Raw genomic sequence first — 24,128 nt, 5'->3', positions numbered from 1 at the left:
CCCTGAGATCACAAACTGAGCTAAAATGAAGAGTCAGATTTTCAACTGACTGAGCCACCCAGGCGCCCCATTGTTTTGCATTTTAGCTAAAATTCCAGAGATCACTTTATAGTATAACATGAGATCTTTCTCATTTCTTTTGACTGATACACAGAACTCTATCATGGGATGTCACAGGGTATTCCCTATTAAGAACATTTAGACTGTTTCCTTTCTGCTGTTATTAATAGAGGCACTGTATTTTGTTGTTGACACATCATGATGTTTCATTAGTTTCAGGTGTACAACGTAGCGATTCAGCAACTTTATACCTCATGCTGTGCTTACTGCAACACTGTTAGAATATCGACTATATTCCCTGTGCTGTGCCTTTTATTCCTGTGATTTATTCCTTATTCACAGGCATCTCCCACTCCCCTTCACTTATTTTGCTCATCCCCCGGCGACCATCAGTTCTCCTTATTTATGAGCGAGCTGCTTTTTGTTTAGTTGTCTTGTAGATTTTTTTTTAATAGTTTATTTTTTTTTAAATTTTTAAAAAAGTTTTTATTTATTTATGATAGAGAGAGAGAGAGAGAGGCAGAGACATAGGCAGAGGGATAAGCAGGCTCCATGCACCGGGAGCCCGATGTGGGATTCGATCCCGGGTCTCCAGGATCGCGCCCTGGGCCAAAGGCAGGCGCCAAACCGCTGCGCCACCCAGGGATCCCTGTCTTGTAGATTATACATATAAATGAAATCACGTGGTATTTTTGTTTCTCTGACTTCACTTAGCATAATACCCTTTTAGGTCCATTTATGTCATCACAAATAGCAAGATTTCATCCTTCTTTATGGCTGGATAATATTCCATATTATTTCTATTTTTATGTATATATCACATCTTCTTTACTGACTCGTCTATTTATGGGCACTTGGGCTGCTTCCGTATCTTGGCTATTGTAAACACTGCTGTGGGAAACATAGAAGTGTTTATATCTTTTTTTTAATTTTTATTTATTTATGATAGTCACAAAGAGAGAGAGAGAGAGAGAGAGAGAGAGAGGCAGAGACATAGGCAGAGGGAGAAGCAGGCTCCATGCACCGGGAGCCCGACGTGGGATTTGATTCCGGGTCTCCAGGATCGCGCCCTGGGCCAAAGGCAGGCGCCAAACCGCTGCGCCACCCAGGGATCCCTGTCTTGTAGATTATACATATAAATGAAATCACGTGGTATTTTTGTTTCTCTGACTTCACTTAGCATAATACCCTTTTAGGTCCATTTATGTCATCACAAATAGCAAGATTTCATCCTTCTTTATGGCTGGATAATATTCCATATTATTTCTATTTTTATGTATATATCACATCTTCTTTACTGACTCGTCTATTTATGGGCACTTGGGCTGCTTCCGTATCTTGGCTATTGTAAACACTGCTGTGGGAAACATAGAAGTGTTTATATCTTTTTTTTTAATTTTTATTTATTTATGATAGTCACAAAGAGAGAGAGAGAGAGAGAGGCAGAGACATAGGCAGAGGGAGAAGCAGGCTCCATGCACCGGGAGCCCGACGTGGGATTTGATTCCGGGTCTCCAGGATCGCGCCCTGGGCCAAAGGCAGGTGCCAAACCGCTGCGCCACCCAGGGATCCCAGAAGTGTTTATATCTTTTCAATTTTTTTGAATAAATACCCAGTAGAGGAATTATTGGATCATATGGAATCTCCATACTGTTTCCCATAGTGGTTGTACCAATTTACATTCCTACCAGCAGTGCAAAATGTTCCTTTTTCTACATATTCTCGCCAACACTTTTTATTTCCTGCCTTTTTTTATTTTAGCCATTCTGACAGGAATAAGGTGATAATCCATTGTGGTTTTGATACACATTTCCCTGATGATGAGTGATGTTGATCATCATTTCATGTGTCTCTTGGTCAACTGGATGTCTTTTTTGGAAAGATGTTTGTTCACGTCCTTGCCTATTTTTTGTACTTTTTGCTTTACACTGTAAAATGATATGAAAATGTAAGATCAATAATAGTAGTACAGTTTCAATTAAAAAAGAAAAACTAAACTGCTGGACAGAATAGAGAGGCAATAACCAAAGAGGTGACAGCAGCTCCACCACTCTTCACTCTGGAGGTACTGTTAAGCATTAGGACAGGATTTAAATAGCCATCTTATTCAGTAAGAGGTTTGGGTGTGTGTGTGGATATTTAGTAACATTCATTCTTTGAACAGATATGTAGTGCCTCCATTGTGTTAGGAGCAGCAGAGAGTCTCCAGTGTCTGGTCCCTCCAGTTCTCTCAAGCTTTCCTTCTTATACTATCAGATTATTATTATTTTTAAAAGATTTATTTATTTATTTATTCATGAGAGAGAGAGAGAAAGAGAGGCAGAGACACAGGAGGCGGGAGAAGCAGGCTCCATGCTGGGAGCCCGATGTGGGACTCGATCCAGGGACTCCAGGATCGTGCCCTGGGCCAGGCGCTAAACCGCTGAGCCACCCAGGGATCCCCTACTATCAGATTATTTATTAGGATTTTGTAATGTTTTACATTGTTGTCAGGAGTCAAATATTTGTACAGAGTTGTGGAGGAAGGTGGTATATCAGTTCATTTAATCCTCATAACAACATATGAAGCAGGTGTATTATCCATATTTGGGAGAGAAACTAAACTCATCATTTTTTTCTCCAGACCGTGCTCTTCTTCCTGGGACCACATATAGAACATGACACCATCATTCCCCAAGCCAAAACTTAGACATGTACTTTGACTGCTTCTCCTCCTGTCACGACCCCTCATTCAATTCTTCATCTCATCCTTCCAGACAACTCTTTTCCCACCTCTGCTAGTTTGTACCTCTTAATCCCTTCCATCTAATCTGCCCATCCCTGATGCCTTGCCCCCTGGCAACCATCAGGTTTTCTGTATCTGTAGGTCTGATTCTGTTTTGTTTGTTCACTTGTTTTTTAGATTCCACATATAAGTGAAATTGTGGTATGTCTTTCTCAGACTTACTTAGTGTAATATCTTCTAGGTTCATCCATATTGTTGCAATTGGCAAGATCTCATTTTTTATGGCTTAGTAATATTCCCTGTGTGTGTACGCGCTGATGCACATGCTACATCTTTTTCTTTTTAAAAATTTTACCTTTTGGGCAGCCCCGGTGGCTCAGCGGTTTAGTGCCACCTTCAGCTCGGGGTGTGGTCCTGGAGACCCGGGATCGAGTCCCGCATCGGGCTCCCTGCATGGAGCCTGCTTCTCCCTCTGCCTGTGTCTCTGCCTCTCTCTCTCTCTCTCTGTCTCTCATGAATAAATAAATAAAATCTTTAAAAAAAATAAAAAATAAAAATTTTACCTTTTTATTTGAGAGAGATAGCGAGAGAGAGAATGAGCAGAGGGGAGAGGGAGAAGCAGGCAGGCTCCCCACCAAGCAGGGAGCCTGACATGGGGCTCCCATCCCAGGACCCTGGGATCATAAAGTGAGCCAAAGGTAGATGCTTAACCAATTGAGCCACCCAGATGCCCCACACACTACATCTTTATCCATTCATCTATTGATGGATATTTAAGTGCTTTCCTATCTTGGCTATTGTAAATAATGCTGCAATGAATGTAGAGGTGCGTGTATCTTTTCATACATTAGTATTTTAATTTTCTTAGGATAAATACCCAGAAGTGGAATTGCTGGATCATATGGCATATATATTTTTAACTTTTTGAGGAACATCCACACTGGCTGTACCAGTTTGCATTCCCACCAACAGTGTACAGGGTTTTGTTTTTTAATTTTTTTTCCTCCACATAGTAGCCAACACTTATTTCTTGTCTTTTTGATTTTAGCCATTCTGACAGGCATGAGACCATATCTCATTGTGGTTTTGATTTGCATTTCTCCAATGGGTGAGTGGGGTTGAGCATCTTTTCACGTGTCTGTTAGCCATCTGGATGTCTTTGGGAAGATGTTCAGGATTTTATTTATTTACTTATTCATGAGAGAGAGGCAGAGGCACAGGCAGAGGGAGAAGCAGGCTCCATGCAGGGAGCCTGACGTGGGACTCGATCCCAGCTCTCCAGGATCAGGCCCTGGGCTGAAGGTGGTGCTAAACCACTGAGCCACCTGGGCTGCCCCCCTGCCCAGTTCTTAATTGGATTGTTTTATGTGTATTGAGTCCTGTGAATTATCTATATATTTTGGATATTAACACCTTACTCAATATGTCATTTGCAAATATCTTCTCCCATTCAGTAGGTTGCCTTTTTGTTTTTTTGATGGTTTCCTTTGCTGTGCAAAAGGTTTTTAATTTGATGTAGTGCTAGTTGTTTATTTTTGCTGTTTTTGGTCATGCCTACGAGACAAGGCCAAAAAATTTTTGCTAAGACCGATGTCCAAGAGTTTAGTACCTATGTTTTGTTCTAGGAATTTTATTGTTTCAGTTCTTACGTTTAAGTCTTTAACCCATTTTGAATTTATTTTTGTATATGGTGTAAGACAGTGGCCTAATTTCATGCTTTTGCGTGTAGCTGTCCAGGTTTGCCAACACCTTTTGTTGAAGAGACTGTTCCTCATTGAATATTCTTGGCTACTGTGTTGTAGATTAAATGACCATATAAATGTGGATTTATTTCTAGGCTCTCTGTTCTGTTTCATTGAACTAGGTGTCTGTTTTCATGCCAGCATCATACTATTTCGATTATCATAGTTTGAAGTATAATTTGAAATCTGGGAGTGGAATATTTCCATCTTTGTTTTTCTTTCTCAGGATTACTTTGGGTATTCAGGGGCTTTTGTAGTTTCATACAAATTTTAGGATTATTCTGTTCTAGTTATGTGAAAAATGCCATTGGTATTTTGGTAGGGATTGCACTGAATCTTGGAGATTGCTTTGGATAGTATGGACATTTTAATCATAATCTGATGATTATTTGTTAAATTTCTCTGATAGTTCTTAGTGTATAAAAACACATCAGATTTCTGTATGTTAATTTTACTTTATTGAATTCATTTATTATAAAAGTTTTTTGTGGAGTCATTAGGGTTTTCTATATATGGTGTCATGTTATCTCCACAAACAGTAACAATCTTACTTTATTTCACCATTGAGCATAATACTGGCTGTACATTTGTCCTGTATGGCCTTTACTATGTTGAGGCGTATTCTCTTTCTACCCACTTTGCTGGGAGTTTTTTTTTTTTTTTTTACCGTGAATGGATATTGAGCTTTGTCAAATGCTTTTTTTTGTGCATCTATTGAGGTGGTATGATTTTTATCCTTTATTTTGTTAATTGCATTGTGTTGATTGATTTGTATGGATTGTGAACCAACACTGGAATAAATCCCACTTGACCATAATGTATGATCCTTTTAATGTACTGTTCAGTTTGCTGATGTTTTGTTGAGCCAGTTGACTCTTAAATTCATTAGTTTGCCTTTGTTGTCTGACACTGCCCAGTTTTTGCCATCATTACCCTCCTGGATTGACAACAGCCTCCTAAACAGTCTCCCTATCTACAGTCCTGCCTTCACTCCCTGAACCACTCTCCGCACTGAGAGGCAGAGACAGAAGCAGGCTCCATGCAGGAAGCCTGATGCGGGACTCGATCCCGGGTCTCCAGGATCACACCTCGGGCTGCAGGCGGCGCTAAACCACTGCACCACCGGGGCTGCCCATGTCAGGAGCATGTTAAAGTGTATTGTGCGCCTGGGATGCTCAGTTGGTTAAGTGTCTGCCTTCGGGTCAGGTCATGATCCCAGGGTTCTGGAATTGAGTCCTGAGTTGGGCTCTCTGCTGTGCAGAGTGTCTGCTTCTCCCTCTGCCGCTCCTCCTGCACATGCTTGTTTTCTTTTTTCTTTTTTTCCATGCTTGTTTTCTCTCTCTGTAAAATCTTTACAAATAAATAACATCTTTTTTAAAAAGTGTATTTATTTAAAAATACCATGTACCATTCACTGGTGTAAATGCTTTACAAATACTGACTCACTGAATCATAACCTTATGAAGTCAGTACTGTTATTCTGCATTTCTCAGGAGGAGGGAACGCAGTCACAGAGCCAGTAAGTAACTTGTCTGCTCACATGGCTGGTGGGCCACAGAAGCAGGAGCTGAACTCAGGCGATCTAGTGTCAACACTTGTGCTCTTGAATACTGCTCTTTGCTGCCGATCTTTGGAATCCTAGATCTGACATTGTCACCTTGTGTAGAGCTCTCAAGTGTTTGTCTATTGCCCATAGGGTAAGTCCAAACTCTGACATGTTTTTTTTTTTTTTTAATTTTTATTTATTTATGATAGTCACACAGAGAGAGAGAGAGACAGGCAGAGACACAAGCAGAGGGAGAAGCAGGCTCCATGCACCGGGAGCCCGACGTGGGATTTGATCCCGGGTCTCCAGGATCGCGCCCTGGGCCAAAGGCAGGCGCCAAACCGCTGCGCCACCCAGGGATCCCCTCTGACATGTTTTTAAGGCCCCCTGGCCTCTCCAGCTTCATCCTGCCCTCACTTGCTGTCCCTCCCTGTGATCCAGACAGCACAGCTTCATGCTGTTTCATGCTGTTTCCCAGAGTCCTGCTTTCCCACGGTCAGATCTTCATACCAGCCATGTCTTCTGACTTAGACTCTCCCTAGGAGCCCATCAGCCTCACTCCTCATCCTTTGGGTTTTAACCAAGATGCTCTCCCAGGCAGCTTCCTCCCACCCACACCTAGTTTGGATAATGTGCTCTCATTGCACCCTCTGTGTGTTTTCTCCATCTTGAGGCCTGTCATGCTGCCTGTAAGTGACTGCCAGTGTGTCAGTGCCCTAAGGGTCAACTTCGGTTTGTCTTGTTTGCTGTGTGTTCCTAGCTCCTAGACTAGTGCCTGGCTTTCAGTAAAAACAAAACAAAACATGCTGAGTGAAAGAAAAGAAAGACTCAGAAGTTAAGTATTTTGTTACAAGTTGCACAACCAAGAAACAATAAAGCAGTATTTGAACACCCTTCTGGCTCAGAAACTTGTGTTATAAATCATACTGTGTGATATTAGAGTGTTGGGGTTTGGGTTGTTTAAACATCACTTTTGGCACACCTGCATGGCTCAGTAGTTGAGCGTCTGCCTTTGGGCTCAGGTCGTGATTCCAGCTCCTGGGATCAAGTCCCGTGTTGGCCTCCCTGCAGGGAGCCTGCTTCTCCCTCTGCCTAGGTCTTTGCCTTTCTCTCTGTGTTTCATGAGTATATAAATAAAGTCCTAAAAAAAAAAACAAACACTTTTGGGATCCTGGGTTCTCTTCAAATTGTAGGTTAACTCCGTCTAAGTGCTGACTTTGGCTAGATATCTGTGATAACCATCTGAAAAGCACTTCTTAGCCATGTTTGCTAGTGCTTTCTTTTTCAAGATTTTATTCATGAGAGACAGAGAGAGAGAGAGAGAGAGAGAGAGACAGGCAGAGGGAGAAGCAGTCTCCATGCAGGGAGCCTGACGTGGGACTCGATCATGGGTCTCCAGGGTCAGGCCCTGGGCCGAAGGCTGTGCTTAAACTGCTGAGCTACCCAGGCTGCCCTGCTAGTGCTTTCTGTACAAGTGTTTGCACGCTCAGTTTCCCGATCAGGAAATAAGGACTTTGATCAAAATGAAGAGCTAGGCTCACTCTTATTAAAGGAACAATCTCCTTCCTTAATGTATATGCTTACTGATTGCACTCAAACTTAGAAATGTCTTTTGAGTTATTCCTGGCGGGTGGTGCTCAGCGGAGCTTACTGAAACCCAGTCATCAGTGCTTTCTTTGTTATAATCGAATAGGGAAGAGGGGAACTTGGATATTTTATCCAACTGTGATTAAAAAAAATTTTTTTTAAACTTATTCATGGCAGTTTCTCCATCCCTCTGTCTAATGGAATGGAATTAAAGCCGTTTGACTAGCAATGGAGAAACAGCAGTATATAATAAACTTATTATAAAGAGCATGTCAAGCTAGGGATGATTCATTACATAATTTTCTGTAAAATAACACTTGCTGTGGTTCTTCCAGATACCTGCCTGGTTTTTGTTAGGCAGTAGTTCTAAAGTGGTTTTCTGCTTGGTTCTTGTACCTTTCCTTTCCTATTGAGTGTGTGTGTGTGTGTGTGTGTGTGTGTATAGCAGAGTGCTGATTTCCAGGCCGATTCAACCTAATTTACCAACCTACGAGGACAAAAGATTGGCCAGCTTCTTTGTTTGAACCCTAGGCATGTTGTATCCTGCTCGTCCTCTTTGAAATATGATGTTACATCCTGCTTGGTATTGACACAGTGATCTAAATACATATTTGACTTCTCTCAAAGGAACTTGTAAATTGTATGAGGATGTAAATAAATGAAAAAAAAAAAAACCTTTGCAATCTGATTAATAAAGTATCTCTTAATCTCAGATAACTTCCTCTGAGTTCCTCTGAGGATTCCATGTAACCAGAATTTAACAATCTACATGTATTACGTGAATAGTTAGGCTTGTGATTAAGTATAAATACCATATGAACAGAGACCTGGCCTGCCTTACTTACACTGTATCCCCAGTGTGGGGACCTGCCTGGGCATGTACTAGGTATTCCATATTTTACTCTTTAATGATTAAATTTCCATTTACAGCAAAGACTGGAAGAATCAAAATAGTTGTACTTTATACCTAGATAAATAGCATGCTTTTGATGGTGTCAGGTTCCGTTAGTTCAGTAAATTAGATGCTAGGAGTAAAAGATACGAAGATATGGCTCAGATCCTCATTCATCGTATTTATTCAGCAAATATTTATTGATTTCAGTTTTGTGCCAAGGCACTGTACTAGGAATACAGGAGTGAGTAGTTGTGACCTCTGCCTTTATGTTGCATTTAGTTTAGAAAGAAAGGCATAGGAGGAGGGTAGGTGAGCTGGAAATGTAGATGCAAGAATTGTAAACTACTTTACTGTATTTGTTTGGCTGGTAAAATATTTTTGTCTTTTTCTTTTTTTCATTCTCACTTCCTAGTAATCATTACTGATCTGGTCCTGGTAAGGATTTGAGTTGACCTTTGCCTTGGAATAAAGTAGGAAGAGTGCCATGCAGATAATGAGTTTATAATGTGAGAATTGCCACAATAGCCCCATGTTGCAGAGACACTTCCGGAAAACCAGCTCCTTAGTTGAAGGAGTGAAGAGTAGCACCATGGTGTGGTGGGGAGCACCGATCGGGGTGCAGGTGTGTACCGTGTCCATGTGACTGAACTTCTTTTGGCCTCCCGCTGTTGATCTGTAAATGAGGCAGTGGTACCCTAGCTGAGCTCCAGGGAGCCTTCTCAGAGCCACCCCCTCCCTTTGGCCCCCAGGAACATCACTACTTTGGCTGTTCTGATTGCCAGACTTCTCTGATTTTGTTTGAACAGTGTTTTCTCTAGACTAGAACTTCCAAAATTCTGACATGACTAACGTCCAATAATGATTACTTCTAATGTTCCACGTTCAGTGCTCTTGTGCTACCAGGAAAAAAAAAAGCAGCCGCTGTAACTTCTTGTCAGGTGGAAATACCCTTTGCTCTGACAAAAGGTCATTTGATTGAGATGAAGTTCACAGAGGTGGTCAGCGCTGATTTGGGCTAGAACCCCAGGAGTTTTAGTTCTGTATACACTACTCTTTTCCCCACAGTGGTCTCACATGGCAAAGTCTTAATTGCTCCCTTAAAAGCCCTTTTTCTTATACTTTCTGGAGGACTCTGGAGAGTTGCACACTTTATGCTTTTGGTTTTTTTTTTTTTTTTAAGATTTTATTTATTTATTCATGAGAGACACAGAGAGAGGCAGAGACACAGGCAGAGGGAGAAGCAGACTCCCTGCGGGGAGCCTGATGGGGGACTCGATCCCAGGACCCCAGGATCACGCCCTGAGCCCAAGGCAGATGCTCAACCACTCTGCCACCCAGGTGCCCCCTTTTTGTTGTTTTAACAGCTGTTTTTTGTTGTTTTACATCTCCTCCAAGCTGTCTTCACTACCTAGAATATTTATGGAGAAATCTCTTGAAATTGAGAGCATCTTTCCATACATATTGTTTTTCCATTTTTTTCTCACCTTTCCTTTGTTTATGAGAAAATCCAATTATTGTGGAAATAGTCATGATCTCAGGGAGCAACGGGAACCATTTTCACATACCTCTTGCCACGAATTCAACCCAAGGGAAGAGAACTAACCTCAGAAGGAAAAGGAGACAATAGAAGAAAGATTGCCCCAACAGTTGCTTAGCACCCACCAGGTGTGGCCTTACAAGTGACTTAGTTCCTCTGAGCCTTAGTCTCCTCTTTTATGTAGTGGAGATCATAGTACCTCCCAGAGAGGGTTGTTATGATGCTTAACAGGAGTAAGGATATAAAGGGCTTTACCTGGTGTTTGGCCTACAGTAGGCACTTAATGGGTTAGAATCTCTCCCTCCCCCCTTTAAAAGGTTTTATTTATTTATTTAGAGAGTGAGCATGTGTGCACGAGCAGGCGATGGGCAGAGGGAGAGAGAACCTCAAGCCGACTCCCTGCTGATTGGGGAGCCCCAATCAGGGCTCGATCCTATGACCCTGAGATTATGACCTGAGCAGAAATGAAGAGTTGGATACTCAACCGATTGAGTTCACCGGCACTTCTCCCTCTTAATGTAACATTCCTCTTTAGGACTTTCCTTCCCTTTGCTCTTTGCCACAAATATTTATTAAAGTCCTCCTGACGGGGCAGCCCCGGTGGCACAGCGGTTTAGTGCCGCCTGCAGCCCGGAGTGTGATCCTGGAGACCTGGGATCGAGTCCCACATCGGGCTCCCTGCATGGAGCCTGCTTCTCCCTCTGCCTGTGTCTATGCATCTCTCTGTCTGTCTCTCATGAATAAATAAATAAAATCTTAAAAAAAAATAAAGTCCTCCTGACGTATGCTAGACATTGCTCATGGTGCCACAGATACAACGAGTAAAACAAAGTATATGTGTCATCACGGATGACACATATTCTAGTATCTCCTCCTCACTGAGATGCAGTAGTCATCAGGGACTAGAAGACAACATATAAAATACTGTTCTAGCCCAATACTAAAAAGACAACTCATTTTAAAAAAGGGCAAAAGATTTGACTATTCTTCCGATTTGAGTGGCCAATAAACACATGAAATGATGCATTGCATCATTGGTCACCAGGGAAATGAAAACCAAAAGCGCAATGAGAAGAGACATCACACACACTAGGATGACTGTAAAATCTAAAACACAGAGACAAGTTGCCAAGGATTTGGAGAAATCAGAATCCTTACACACTGTTCCTGGGAATGTAAAGTGGTGAAGCCAGTTTGGAAAACAGTCTGGTATTTCCTTAAAATGCTCAACATGAGTTACCACATGACCCAGTGTTTCTCCTGGATGTCTAGCCGAGAGAAATGAAAACATATGTCCGTATAAAAACTTGTACATGAGTGTTCATGGCAGTATTGTTCATTATAACCAAAATGATACCCAAGTGTCCATCAGCCAATAAATGGATAAAATGTGGTCTATCCATAAAATGGAATATTATTTGGCAGTAAAAAGTAATGGAGCATGGATACATTCTACAGCATGGATGAAACTTGAAAACATTATGCCAAGTAGAAGAAGCCAGTTATGTGCTGGCTTAATGTGTGATCTCATTTATTTATTATTTATTTATTTTTTAAAGATTTGCTTTATTTTTTTATTTTTTTTAGTTTTTAAAAGCTGTACTCATTTATTTATGATAGACATAGAGAGAGGCAGAGACACAGGAGGAGGGAGAAGCAGGCTCCATGCCGGGAGCCCGCCCTGGGCCAAAGGCAGGCACTAAACCGCTGAGCCACCCAGGGATCCCCTAAAGATTTGCTTTATTTATTTGATAGAGCAGAGGCAGGGGCAGAGGGAGAGGGACAAGCAGGCTCCCTGCTGAGCAGGGAGTCCAATATGGGGCTCTGTCCCAGGACCCTGGGATGATGACCTGAGCTCAAGGAAGATGCTCAACCAACTGAGTCACTTAGGCGCCCCATAGGATCTCATTTATAGTCAATGTTCCAAACTGGAAAATCTGTAGAGACAGATTAGTGGTTGCCTGGGGGTGGGAGAGCTGGAGACGAGTGATGGTAACTGCTAATAGGTATGAGGCTTCTTTTTGGGATGATGGAAATGCTCAAATTACTTCATAGTGATAGTTGCACAATTCTGATTTTTTTTTGCTTTGTTTTGTTTTGAAGTAAATTCTGTGTCCAACATGGGGCTTGAACTCATGACTGAGATCAAGAGTCACATGCTCCACCAACTGAGCCAGTCAGGTGCCCTGCACAATTCTAAATATACTAAGAGCCATTGCTTGCACATTTTGTTTTATTTTTATTTATTTATTTATTTATTTATTTATTTATTTATTTATTTGCACATTTTAAATAGGTGAACCTTACAATATCTAGATTATGTCCCAGTATGACTGTCAAGTGCACTTACCCTTTTGTCTCCTAACTTCATCCGTGTCACGCACCAGTGCTCTAGCCTCATCCTAGAACAGAACAGGACAAAATCCAAACCCTTCCTGGGGCCCCCTTGCTACCACCATCCCTTGATTTTTTTCCTTTCTTTCACAGTTAAGACTCCTGAAGGGTTAGAAATTAAGTGACTTGGAAAGAATCCATTCCAGAGGAGTTAGAAATTAGTGGATAAGCAGAAAGGAAAAATTAGGGACATTCAACTCACCATCCAGAGATAATCATCATTAATATTTTATATAATGTTAGCATTAGCAAAGTTGACACCCGTGTTTTTGTTTTCAAAGAGGAGTAGTAAGGAAAGGCTTATGTTAAGTTACTGAGGACAGAATATTTTTTGAAGAAAAATACCTTAATCTCCTGTAACAGCATTAAGCATGTCAGGCTTTTGTGCATGATTTGATTTTTGAGCTTTTCGGAATTGTCTGCATCAGATTTGAGGTCATTAAGTCCTAGTGCTTTGGAAACATTCTTGCTCCGTAGAGTGTGGATGGAATCCATAAAGCCTTGTTGCTTTTTAAGCCACACTTGTTGCATGGCTTTTGCTTAAGCTGCAGCCTGATAGCACAAGAGGATTTCAGTCTTAAGTATTTTAGTGTGTGTTAAAGCCCCATACCCTGTGAAATAAAAATTTCATGGATTCCCTGTGGCTTCTGCAGACCGTCTGGCTGACATTGGCTGTGAATTAGGATGTCAGCTGGTAAGATGGATTTCCTGCTTTAGAAATCACGTGGAGCTAATTTCATTGATCTTTTTTCCCCACTTTTGTTTGTGCAGAATTAGACTGGCTGAGCAACCCGAGCTTTTGTGTTGGAGCCATAACCTCTCTGAGCCAACAACCTGAAGAGGTCACTGCCTTGGTTTCTGAAGGGTCCCCACTGACCAGGTAGTTTTTTTGAAAGATGGATTTTTTGTTTTTGTCCATGTACTGTCTATAACTTGGTTTGAATAATGCTCCTTAGATTAGAAAAAAACCCTGTGATAGAAGAGCGAATTACCAATCTTTTTGCTTGAACTAACGAGGTGCCCTTTGACTGTTTTCTTTTACTTCATTCACGGATTATTCCTCTTTCCTCCGTTTGCATTGTGGTGGCAAGTGCAGGACACAGTCAATGCCATAATGAGGCCACGAGGGAAATGGCATGACCATTGTGATGGTTGTGTAATGTGACCTTATTAGTAACCTTCAGAATACTGTAGTCCAGTGTTTCCTCAGTTGTGTTTTTACCATTTTTGGAAAAATAGAAGAAGCTGGTGTGATAAAACATTGAATGAAATCTCGTGAAAACTTTGGGGAAAGCAGAATGGCGCACAGAGATCTGTATCGAGCTTTGAAAGAAATTGTGGTAGAGCATCAAATTGAGACGTGAGCCCTCTAGAAAATATAGGTGGTCTCATTAAGGTGATGAGCCCCAAGAAATCAGTACTCTGAAAGTACGAGAAGCCTTTGGAAATTGACACCAGCCGATGCCTGAGAGAGGGTTATGTCAGTGATGCAGAAGGGCTTATTATAACCTTTAAAAATCTGGACCAGAATTAAACCTTTTTAAAATTTTTGGCATTAAGGACATGCTGCCTTAATATGGAGGAGTGAAAATAAACCCTTGATAACATTGCTTCAGTGAATACTTTATTTGGTAAAATAACTGGCAGATTATTTTCATTTAAAAATAGACAGATGTGAAAGTCTAGGTTAAGAAGCTGTTAAAACCTAGACTTTCTTTACCTACTGTTGTTTTAGGTCCAGTTCTTTTTTCTGGGTGGGTGGTGGTGGTGGGGGGAGGTCCAGCTCTTAAATCCTTAAGGGGAGTTGTGATCCAGGAAGGCACTGTATAGATACATGGGCAAATAGTAAGCCCCTCTGGGCATTCCTGGAGTTCCCTTTTTACATAGTTGTCTGCTTATTTACATAGTCTTCTCCCTGATTCTCTTCTGGAAAAAATTCTAATGGGTGATTTTCCCAAGCAGGAGTCCTCTGAAATCAGAACCCTCAGATGAAAGTGACAGTAACAAAAAGCCCAAACAAACAAGCAGAAAAAAGAAGAAAGAGAAAAAGAAGAAGAGGAAGCATCACCACAAGAAAATCAAGAGAAAACATGGGCAGACCAGTAGCAGTGGATCTGAGCCAGATAGTGAGCCTGATAAGGACAAAAATTCCAGAAGCATTGGAGATAGTAAAAAGGAATCAGAGAAACCAAGGTAGGTTTTCTATTCTCACATACCTGTGACTTTTCACATTTTGAATTTTTTCCCTCAATTGTTGCCACAAATTAGACATTGGAATGACTGTTTAGCCACTCAGTCAAATGGAGTCCCGAAAAAGACCAAATAGAGCTCTACCATTAGGGCAACATTAAAAAAAAAAAAGAAGAAGAAGAAAAGAGAGAAGACTTTTGTTAAAAAAATTAGGGCCGTGATTTTATTTGAGAAATGTTAGACACAGTAATGATTCTGTCAAAATGTGATTCAGGCAAAAAGTCTTTGGGATTTTGAAAGATGGCTCATGTGCCACATGGTGGGAACATGGGCCAGTTTACTACATAGTTAATGGTCTCATCAGTAAGGGTCAGAGTAAGAAGAATGTCTTCTTTCTCTTCTGTAGTCCTCCTCTTCCTTTCGATTGCTCACATCAGCCCTACAGGCGGACACGCACTTTTGGGTTAGGGGTAATGTAGTACATAAGGTCATCATTGCTCTCGTCATTGCTCTCGTTCCTCCTTTCCTTTCCTTTCCTTTCCTTTCCTTTCCTTTCCTTTCCTTTCCTTTTCCTTTTCCTTTCCTTTTCCTTTCCTTTTCCTTTCCTTTTCCTTTCCTTTTCCTTTCCTTTTCCTTTCCTTTTCCTTTCCTTTTCCTTTCCTTTTCCTTTCTTTTTCTTTTTCCTTTCTTTTTCTTTTTCCTTCCTTCCTTCCTTTCTTTCTTTCTTTCTTTCTTTCTTTCTTTCTTTCTTTCTTTCTCTCTCTCTCTCTCTCTCTCTCTCTCTTTCTTTCTTTCTTTCTTTCTTTCTTTCTTTCTTTCTTTCTTTCTTTCTTTTCTATTTTATTTATTCATGAGAGACACAGAGAGGCAGAGACATAGGCAGAGGGAGAAGCAGGTCCCCTGTGGGGAGCCCGATGCAGGACTCAATCCCAGGACCCCAGGACCACGACCTAAGCCCAAGGCAGATGCTTAACTACTGAGCCACCCAGGTGCCCCCCAAATTTAGTATTATTAAGATTTTTTTTGACTCTTCAGGTGTTACTTGCTTTTATTGTGTGCTTAGAGGTCCCGCTGGCGTCAGTGAGGGCTCTGTTGCAGCGAGTCTGGAGTGTGGCCTACGGAGTTCCCATCAGACAGGCAGACCCTGCAGTCCTCCTGGATCTTTCTGCCACTAGATCCATGGAGAGCATTGCAGGCCTGTGTGGCCCAGAGCATCAGATTGATTTTTGTCTCAGGTGCTGTATCTGTAACCCATACTTTCTCTAGGAGGGGAAAATAAAGGAGTAAGGAGTCCAGCAAAAAGGTTCTGAATTTGAGTTTCTGTAGGCAGGACTCACAGTATCTTGCTTGGTACCCTCTCAGCAGCTGGCACGGGGCCTGATGTGTTGTAGGCCCTCGGTACTCTTTTGTTGTGCGAGTGAATGAATAAATTCCTGATATTTTTTGCTTCTCAGTATGTCTTTACAGCAAAATACATAGATCATTGTTTTTTTCTGAAAACTTTTAGTTACTTGTCCTTTTTTTTTTTTTTTTTTAAACTGTTGAGGAAAATGAGTCTTTTAAAGGGTTTCCTGAACGCAGGGACTATTGTTAGAACTTAGAAGGTAGTTCTTTTCAGCCTGTGTTTAATCACATCAGAGGTGAGCTTTACCACCTCCTGATAGTTCCATGAGCCAGATGGCATTTTTAAGTTCATTGATATCTTTAAGAATGTCCCCATTAAGATCAGAATCAACTGTTCTTGTTCTTCTCTTTCACTTTCTTACTATGAACTTCTGTGGTCTCTTCCTGGGAAGATGACCTGGAGGAGTTGTTTCCATAGAGATGAGGATGAAGATTTTAGTGGTGAGAGCATTTCTGTGATGTGGGGAAAGTGGGTTCACGGGGGTTGGGGTGGGGTATAGTACATCACATAGAACTCTATTTTAGGTGATCCAGGGACGACTTCACCCTAGGGCTACAGCCGTTCATGGACCTTTGTCTCCAGGGTCAGCTCTTCACCTTCAGATAGAGGCAGAGCCCAGACCAGTCCTGCTTCCTGACCTCAGTACCCACTAGGGGAGGATCAGAAGCTTGTTTACTCCCCAGGGGTGGTCTGCTCCCCAGGACCCCAGGAAACATTCTTTATGGAATGCTTCCCTCTCATTCCTTCCCTTTGTTGCCCCTTCCCAGGTTTGTCAACAGAAAACCCTCCGCAGGTGTTCTGAAGGGGAACGTGTGAAAAATCACCATGTATTTTACCGTGAGCTGCTGTCATTCAACAAATACTCAATGAAAGCTACTTTGTGTCCTCGAAATGCCAATCCTTTGTATCCTCAGCCAAGAATGATTTAAAAGCCTTTAGAATCTTTATTTCTATCTGGGTGGGGTCAAAAAACAAATATGGAACAAACAGTCAATGGCTCTTTTGACAACTTTGGCAGTTTCTTGTGTCAGCAGCATCACGAACTGATTTTCTTTAGAGGAGGGAAGATGTCAGATGCCAGAAAATCTTTCACTCCCTCTCATTTGACTCTTAGGGAAGTGGTTCCATTTGTATCTTAGCTGATTTGGAGCTGAGGTTGGTTTGGCGGATACATCAGGGTGTGGTCTCAACGGGCTCTCTCTGGCCTCTGTGTAGGAGGAGGTCAGCTCACAGCAGAGGTCGCTGTGACAGTGAGGCTAGACCACGCCCGAATCCTGTCTGAGACCGGCCCGTGGCCCGTTCAGAACTGTGGCTATGCTGTTGTCGTTAAGTTTTGAGCTGGAACAATCTGGGCACTTTTGAATGAGTCAGGCGAAAGCAAGGGCAACCCACTTTATTTATTTTTTTAAGAAAACTTGTTTATAAATATATTTGAAATTCTAGTTACAGCCATTTAATGGAGTGTTTAAAAAGAACACCTACGGGGCACCTGGGTGGCTCAGTGGGTTGAGCATCCTGCTGTTAATTTCTGCTCAGGTCGTGATCTCAGGGTTCCCAGCCAGGATCGTGCTCATGGGGGAGTCTGCTGCTCCCCTTCTCCCCCTCAGCTCCTCCCCAAATGCTGTCTCTCTCTCTCTCTTTCTAACATACATAAGTAAATCTTTTAACAAAATAAATAAAAATAATACTTGTATTATGTTAATTTCTGCAATAAGGTGACCTCTTTTCTTAATGGAGTGCTGCTTAGCCTTGACAAATTTTGCTTTGTATTTTAAAGCTCTTTTCACTGCAGGAGTCCCCTCCATCTGTGGTATGTATACATTTTATGTACTCAAGTGTGTTTTTTCTTTTTAAAGATTTTATTCACTTGAGAGAGAGTACGAGCAGGGCTAGGGGTGGAGAGGCAGATGCAGAGGGAGAAGCAGATTCCCCGCTAAGCAGGGAGCCCAGTGCGGGCCTCTGATCCCAGGACCCCAAGATCATTGCCTGGGCCGAAGGCAGGCGTTTAACTGACTGAGCCGCCCAGGCACCCCCTAGTGCATTTGGTGTTATGTGGAGCATCACTGTTGAAATGTTTAATATCTCTGAAAAGGTGGGCTGTGTACCTAGAAGATTTCAAAGTGTGTCTCCCTGTTTGTTCTCCTTCCTGTGTCCCACAGTCGAGAAGATAATGCTGCTGCTGCTGCTGCTATTGGGCATCGCTTGGTTTGGCTTGAGGACATTCAGGCTCTGAATGGAGGAGAAACCTTCAGAACAGATAAGAAGCCGGATCCTGCAAACTGGGAATATAAGTCTCTCTACAGAGGAGACATAGCAAGGTACCTGTCATGATGTCTCTTCTGCTTTCTGCTGGTGGGAGGTGACTTCTTTCTCCCCACTAAACCCTTCGGCATGGTTGCTATCTGCCCCCTTCCTTTGTGGATCCTGGTGAGCATCCTCTGTTGCCGAGCTGTTGAGTCCTGTGTCTCATGTCACACTCTGAAATGAAAGCTCCAACCTGGAGATCAGGATCCAGGTCTGAGGAGTCTCATTCCTCCATGGGTGCCTGTAAGTGTGCCAGCAGAGAAGTTTTTATTTTTATTTTTTATTTTTTTAAGATTTTACTTATTTATTCACGAGAGAGAGAGAGAGAGAGAGAGAGAGAGAGAGAGAGGCAGAGACACAGGCAGAGGGAGAAGCAGGCTCCATGCAGGGAGCCTGATATGGGACTCCATCCCAGCCCTCCAGGATCACGCCCTGAGCTGAAGGCGGACGCTCAACTGCTGAGCTACCCAGGCATCCCAGAGAAGGTTTTTAGTGACTATTTGTTGAGTGAATAACCTAAAAATACCTTGAAATAATTGTGACAAACTATCTGGAAGCCATTTGGTCTGATCTCGATGCCATTGTAAAAAAGTCACGAAAGCCTTTTATTTATCTATTCTCCCCAACTAAGCCATTTTGAAAGTGACATTAAGTGGTAATGACTTCTTCCAAAATGTTTCCGGCAGACGTCACCAGATAATCAAAAGAGGCGATGGTATTCGCTTCAGTAATTAGTTTATTAAACTTTCCTCTAACCTGTCAATCAAAAGTATTTAAATACTTATTAAATCCCTTAGACACTGGGTCATTTGTAAGACACTGTTGGGAACACAAAGAACAGAAATACACAATCTCTCTTCCCACACAGCTTGAAGATAATGAAAATTGAAGGTAGAGAATATTGGAATATAAAGCCAAGCAGAGACCATTATCATCATTCTTTATAGGCTAATTACTTTCTAAAATAAATTTCAGTTTCCATTACGTTGCCGCACCTTCAGATTTCAATCGTTGTCATTCCTTGTGACAATACTCCTCCCCCTATAGGCAGGTCCTGCTAAGAATTCCTTTATGACGTGTTTATATCCGTTACTTTTCAGGGCGTATTTATATTTGCGTGCTCTCTCCTAAAGCCTCATGGCTGAGAGTAAATGACTATTCAGATGTATTCATACGTTTTTGAATATTTTAATACTCCTGAAAGCCTTGTTTGGTTCCCCATGCCAGTGCGGTATGGTGCCACAGACGAGATGGAACCCAAGAAAGTTGGAGGGTTCAGCAAACACTAATGGAGTCTGAAGTGTGTATTGTGAGCCCGTGCTAGTTCTTTCACTTACCTTAGTCTGGTCCTCCCTGCTGCTCTGTGAGCAGGACAGCACTCATTTTTATGTACAAGGAAGGGAACCTCAGGGTAAGTAGCCTCTCAAGATCATGCTGCCAGGAAGCAGCTTTTTGGGGAGTCTATGTTTCTCTAACCTCAATTTTTTTTTTTTTTTTTACCGTCCACAAATAAAGTGAGCCTGGTTGGTAGGACGTTTTCTAGTTGGGAAACGGAGGACTCCGGTTCTCATTCTCACTTGGCCATTTGCTGATACCGTCATCCCACATAAGCCCCTAACCCTGCCTGAGCCTCTGTTTCTTCGTTTGTTAACTCCTGCTGTGCCTTACACACAGATAGCAGGCATCATCAATATGAATTAGAAGTTAGTTCACAAGGATAAAGGGCTATTATTTATCAATAGATGAAAAAGGAAAAATAGTTACAGTGACTGATCTTATAGCTCTGCTCATGGACAGCCCAGACCTCAGGAGGAAGATGAGGAGAGAAGTTTATTAGTCTGACTTGTGAAGGTACCATTGGAAGGGCTTGGGGCATTGCTGTGATTTCCCAGTAGGTTCCTTTTTTTTTTTTTTTTTCAATGATAGTCACACAGAGAGAGAGAGAGAGAGAGAGAGAGGCAGAGACGTAGGCAGAGGGAGAAGCAGGCTCCATGCACCGGGAGCCCGACGTGGGATTCGATCCCGGGTCTCCAGGATCACGCCCTGGGCCAAAGGCAGGAGCTAAATCGCTGCGCCACCCAGGGATCCCATCCCAGTAGGTTCCTAAAGCTGAGGTGAGGTAAGTCTTTCCCGGATTCATAGCTGTACCGCTGTCAGTGTCAGATCTAGGAAAGTATTGATCCCATAGCACTGAGTTGGTCCGAGGACAGGGGGAGTATTTTGTCAAGTCATGGATTTTCACACTTTGTGAGGGGCGCTGAAAAGCCAGGAGCGTTGAGAGGACTCGGCTAGCACCGTTGTGTGAGGACCGGATGGGGGCTTGTGGGTATTGGGCCTGTGTCTCTTCAGCTTCGCTGGACCATCTTTTGGAAGGTGGTTTGACATGTTCTTTGTAACTTAGAAAGGCAGAACCAGGATCAGTGAGTGGAAGTTCCAGAAAGTGAGATTTGACTCAGTATCAAAGCAAGTTTTCTTTTTCTTTTAAAGATTTTATTTATTTATTCATGAGAGACACGGGGGGTGGGGTAGGGCAGAGACACAGGCAGAGGGAGAAGCAGGCTCCACACAGGGAGCCCCATGTGGGACTCGACCCCAGGACTTCAGGATCACGCCCTGGGCCGAAGGCAGGCGCTAAACTGCTGAGCCACCCAGGGATCCCCCTCAAAGCAAGTTTTCTAATAGTGTGAGCATTCTAGCAGTGACCTGGTATGTGTTCGTGTATCATGGTGAAACAGAGCTTAGAGTTCGTGGGTAATAGTCACAATTACCTTCGGCAAGTTCTTTAGGGCTAATGTAGTAGCTTCAGTGAGGTTCAGCTCTGTTTTTTTCTCCATTCTTGGAGAAGATTGTTTCTTCAGCTATATACCAGATGAAAGAGTTGGCTTATGTTTAGGAGTCAAGTCTTATAAAATAATAATAGCTTTAACTTACCTTGTCCTTACTATATGGCTAAGGACTTCAAGTGTATAAAATTTTTGATTGTCCCTGCTATTCTGTGTTGTGGGTATCATTATACCCATTTCACAGAGGAGGAAACAGGCACAGACAAGTTTTGTGTGTGTGTGTGTTTTGGCGGGGGGTGGGGCGCGGTTTATTTTAAATAACTTGATCAGGGTCAGCTAGGAAGTGATGGGGTTGGAATTTGGATCCAGGTAGATGGCTACCATGAGAGCATATGTGAATCGAAGTCCCTGAAGGAAAGGCACATTTATTATTGCCCAGCTCACTTGGGGGCTCAGAGCCGCTGAGTGGATTCAGGTCAGGTTTGTGTACTCAAGTTAAATATGTTCTTTTCCCATACCCGATCCCTCTTGTTTTTTTTTTTCCCCTCCTTCTTCCCCCTCCCTTTTCCTGTAGCTGAATTCATTTAAATTAAATATCCATATGCTGTCATTCACTGAACCTCCAAAGTGGGGCTCCCTCCTCCTGGAATTATTCAGGAAAGACCAGCTGACCATTTGATAAGGATTTTACAGGAAAAGTGCCTTCATTGGGGGGAATACTGCATTAAATTACATCCTAGGTTCTGCCCAATTAAGATTTTATGATAAGTGGTAAATTAGAGAAAACCCAAATGTCCAACAATAGAGAAGTGTTATCTAGATTAGGACTTATCCCTCCAATGGACTGATTCAAAACCAGTAAAAATGGTATTTTCTAAAATGAATAGTATGGGTAAATGCACAAAAGTAGGCAGGAAAGCTCAAAGCTGTTGTATCAGCTGTTTTTTTAAAAAGATGTATGTGGGGGATCCCTGGGTGGCTCAGTGGTTTAGCACCTGCCTTTGCCAGGGCGTGATCCCGGGGTCTTGGGATCGAGTCCCGCATCAGGCTCCCTGCGTGGAGCCTGCTTTTCCCTCTGCCTGTGTCTCTACCTCTCTCTCTTTGTGTCTCTCATGAATAAATAAATAAAATCTTAAAAAAAAAAACAAAAGATGTGGGTGAACACATATAAATACATCGACACACGTATCTGAAAGTAGGCACTTAATGATACAGATCAGTAAGACTCTCCTTTATCATTTTCATCTGTTATAAAATGTAGCTGTTAAAAATCAGTTTTACAAAATGCACTTCTAAAGTCAGAAAACTCTGTAAACTTTTTTTTTTAAAGAGATTATGTGAATGTTGAAATACTGTTGATTTTTAGTGAAAATAAAATAGTAATTAAGGGGAGAACAAAACCAGTCCTACTTTCGGTGTGTTCCTTACAGAACGATGGGTATGTTTAAGCTCTCTAAGCACTATTTTATCTCCTCAGCCCTCATTAAAGTTGTTTTGACTCCTAAAATGGACCAAGGAGGACCTGGGGGAGGGGATGGAGAAGAAGAGTTTGTGTGTGACGACCGGAAGGGCGGCTTCTCAGGCACCTGTTGACTGTGTCTGGACCGGGGGTTGGGGGGGGTGAGGGCAGAACTTTCTGGAAAGATGACAGAAGGTGGTAGCTGCTCTGTCCTGCCCTTTCCCCCCGATGACAGCATGATATCATGAAAAATTTAAAAAACAGCATAAGCTGAAAGAATTTTACAATGAACCCTCTTACTCCCACCCTCTACGTTCTGCCGTTAATTTTTTTTTTTCTGCCGTTAATATTTTGTTGCACCTGCCTCATCGCGTGTCTGGCTGTTCGTCCGTCCTTCAACCCGTCTTACTGTTTTGGTGCCAGTTATCAGAATACTGCCCACTGCATACTTCAGCAAGCCTGTCCTCTGCTGGAGTTCCAGAGATGTTGTTTTTTTTTCTTTTGACTTACAGCTGACATACAATGTAACTTACACACAAATCTTCATTTGCTGAGTTTTGACACATGCATATGCCTGTATGATCCAGCCCTCTGTGAAAATACAGAACTTAACTGTGACCCCCTCCCCAGATTTCCCCCTGCTCTCTTCCATTCAGCCCACATCCCAGCTCCCCAGGGGCAGTGTGTGCTAATTTTTTTCCATCCTCAATTAGTGTTGTCTATCCTAGCATTCCACACAAATGGAATCACGTAGTACATGCTCTCTTGGGTCTGGCTTCCTTCAGTCAGTGTCATGTTTTTGAGATCCAGCCACATTGTGGCATTTGTCAGTAGTTCGTTGCTCCTCACTGCTGGTCACATTCCGTTGTGTGGCCGTACCTCTGTTTATCCATTCTTCTGTGGATGAGCACCTGGACTCTTCGCGGAATACGGCTGCTGAGAATATTTGTGCACACATCTTTGTGTAGAAATGCAGTTTCCTTTGTCTTGGGTAAATGCCTAAAATAGAATTGTTGGGTCATGGGGTAAGTCTAAGTTTAGTTTTGTCAAGAAACTGCCAGGCCTTTCCCCAAAGTGACTACCAGTTTGCCTTCTCACTAACAGCGTGTGAGAATCCTAGTTACCTGGCCCATGATTCACTGGTGTTCAGTATTGTAGTATTGAATTTTTGGCATTCTGGCAGGTTGTGGCATATATATCTCTTGGTGGCTTTAATTTGCATTTCCCTCATGATTAGTGTTGTTGAGCACCTCTGCATATGCTGATTGACCCTTCCTGTTGTCTTTTGTGAATTCCATCCACATCCTTTGCCCATTTTTTAAATTGGTTGTTTGTCTAACAGTCATACCAAAGAGTGCACGATTTCCCTTAGCCTTCATGCACATATTCAGTAGTTACGAGTTTGTGATTCTCGGGGCACCTGCACGCTCCATACAAGCCTTTTAGAACCCAGTCTCTCTTCCTTTAGAGTAGAAAACAGCCAAATGTAATTTTATTCAAC

At 42.3% G+C, this 24,128-nt stretch overlaps 1 protein-coding gene across 2 annotated transcripts in view; it reads left to right on the top strand.

Annotated features, from left to right (window-relative positions):
• Positions 1 to 24,128, top strand: part of NRDE2 (NRDE-2, necessary for RNA interference, domain containing) — a 49,915-nt gene that overhangs the window by 4,610 nt on the left and 21,177 nt on the right. For both annotated transcript variants that reach the window (XR_013386744.1, XM_077910338.1), the window contains exons 2-4: positions 13,258 to 13,366; positions 14,449 to 14,679; positions 18,241 to 18,399. Coding sequence is in view for 1 of the 2 variants with exons in the window: in XM_077910338.1 (XP_077766464.1) it covers positions 13,258 to 13,366; positions 14,449 to 14,679; positions 18,241 to 18,399 (499 nt within the window). In the remaining variant the exon portion in view is untranslated. The remainder of the gene's footprint in view (positions 1 to 13,257; positions 13,367 to 14,448; positions 14,680 to 18,240; positions 18,400 to 24,128) is intronic.

The sequence above is a fragment of the Canis aureus genome, chromosome 9 (assembly GCF_053574225.1).
Source record: "Canis aureus isolate CA01 chromosome 9, VMU_Caureus_v.1.0, whole genome shotgun sequence".
In the NCBI taxonomy this organism is placed as follows: domain Eukaryota; kingdom Metazoa; phylum Chordata; class Mammalia; order Carnivora; family Canidae; genus Canis; species Canis aureus.
The sequence above is the reverse complement of the archived record's forward strand: the minus strand, read 5'-3'. Positions and strand labels throughout refer to the sequence as shown.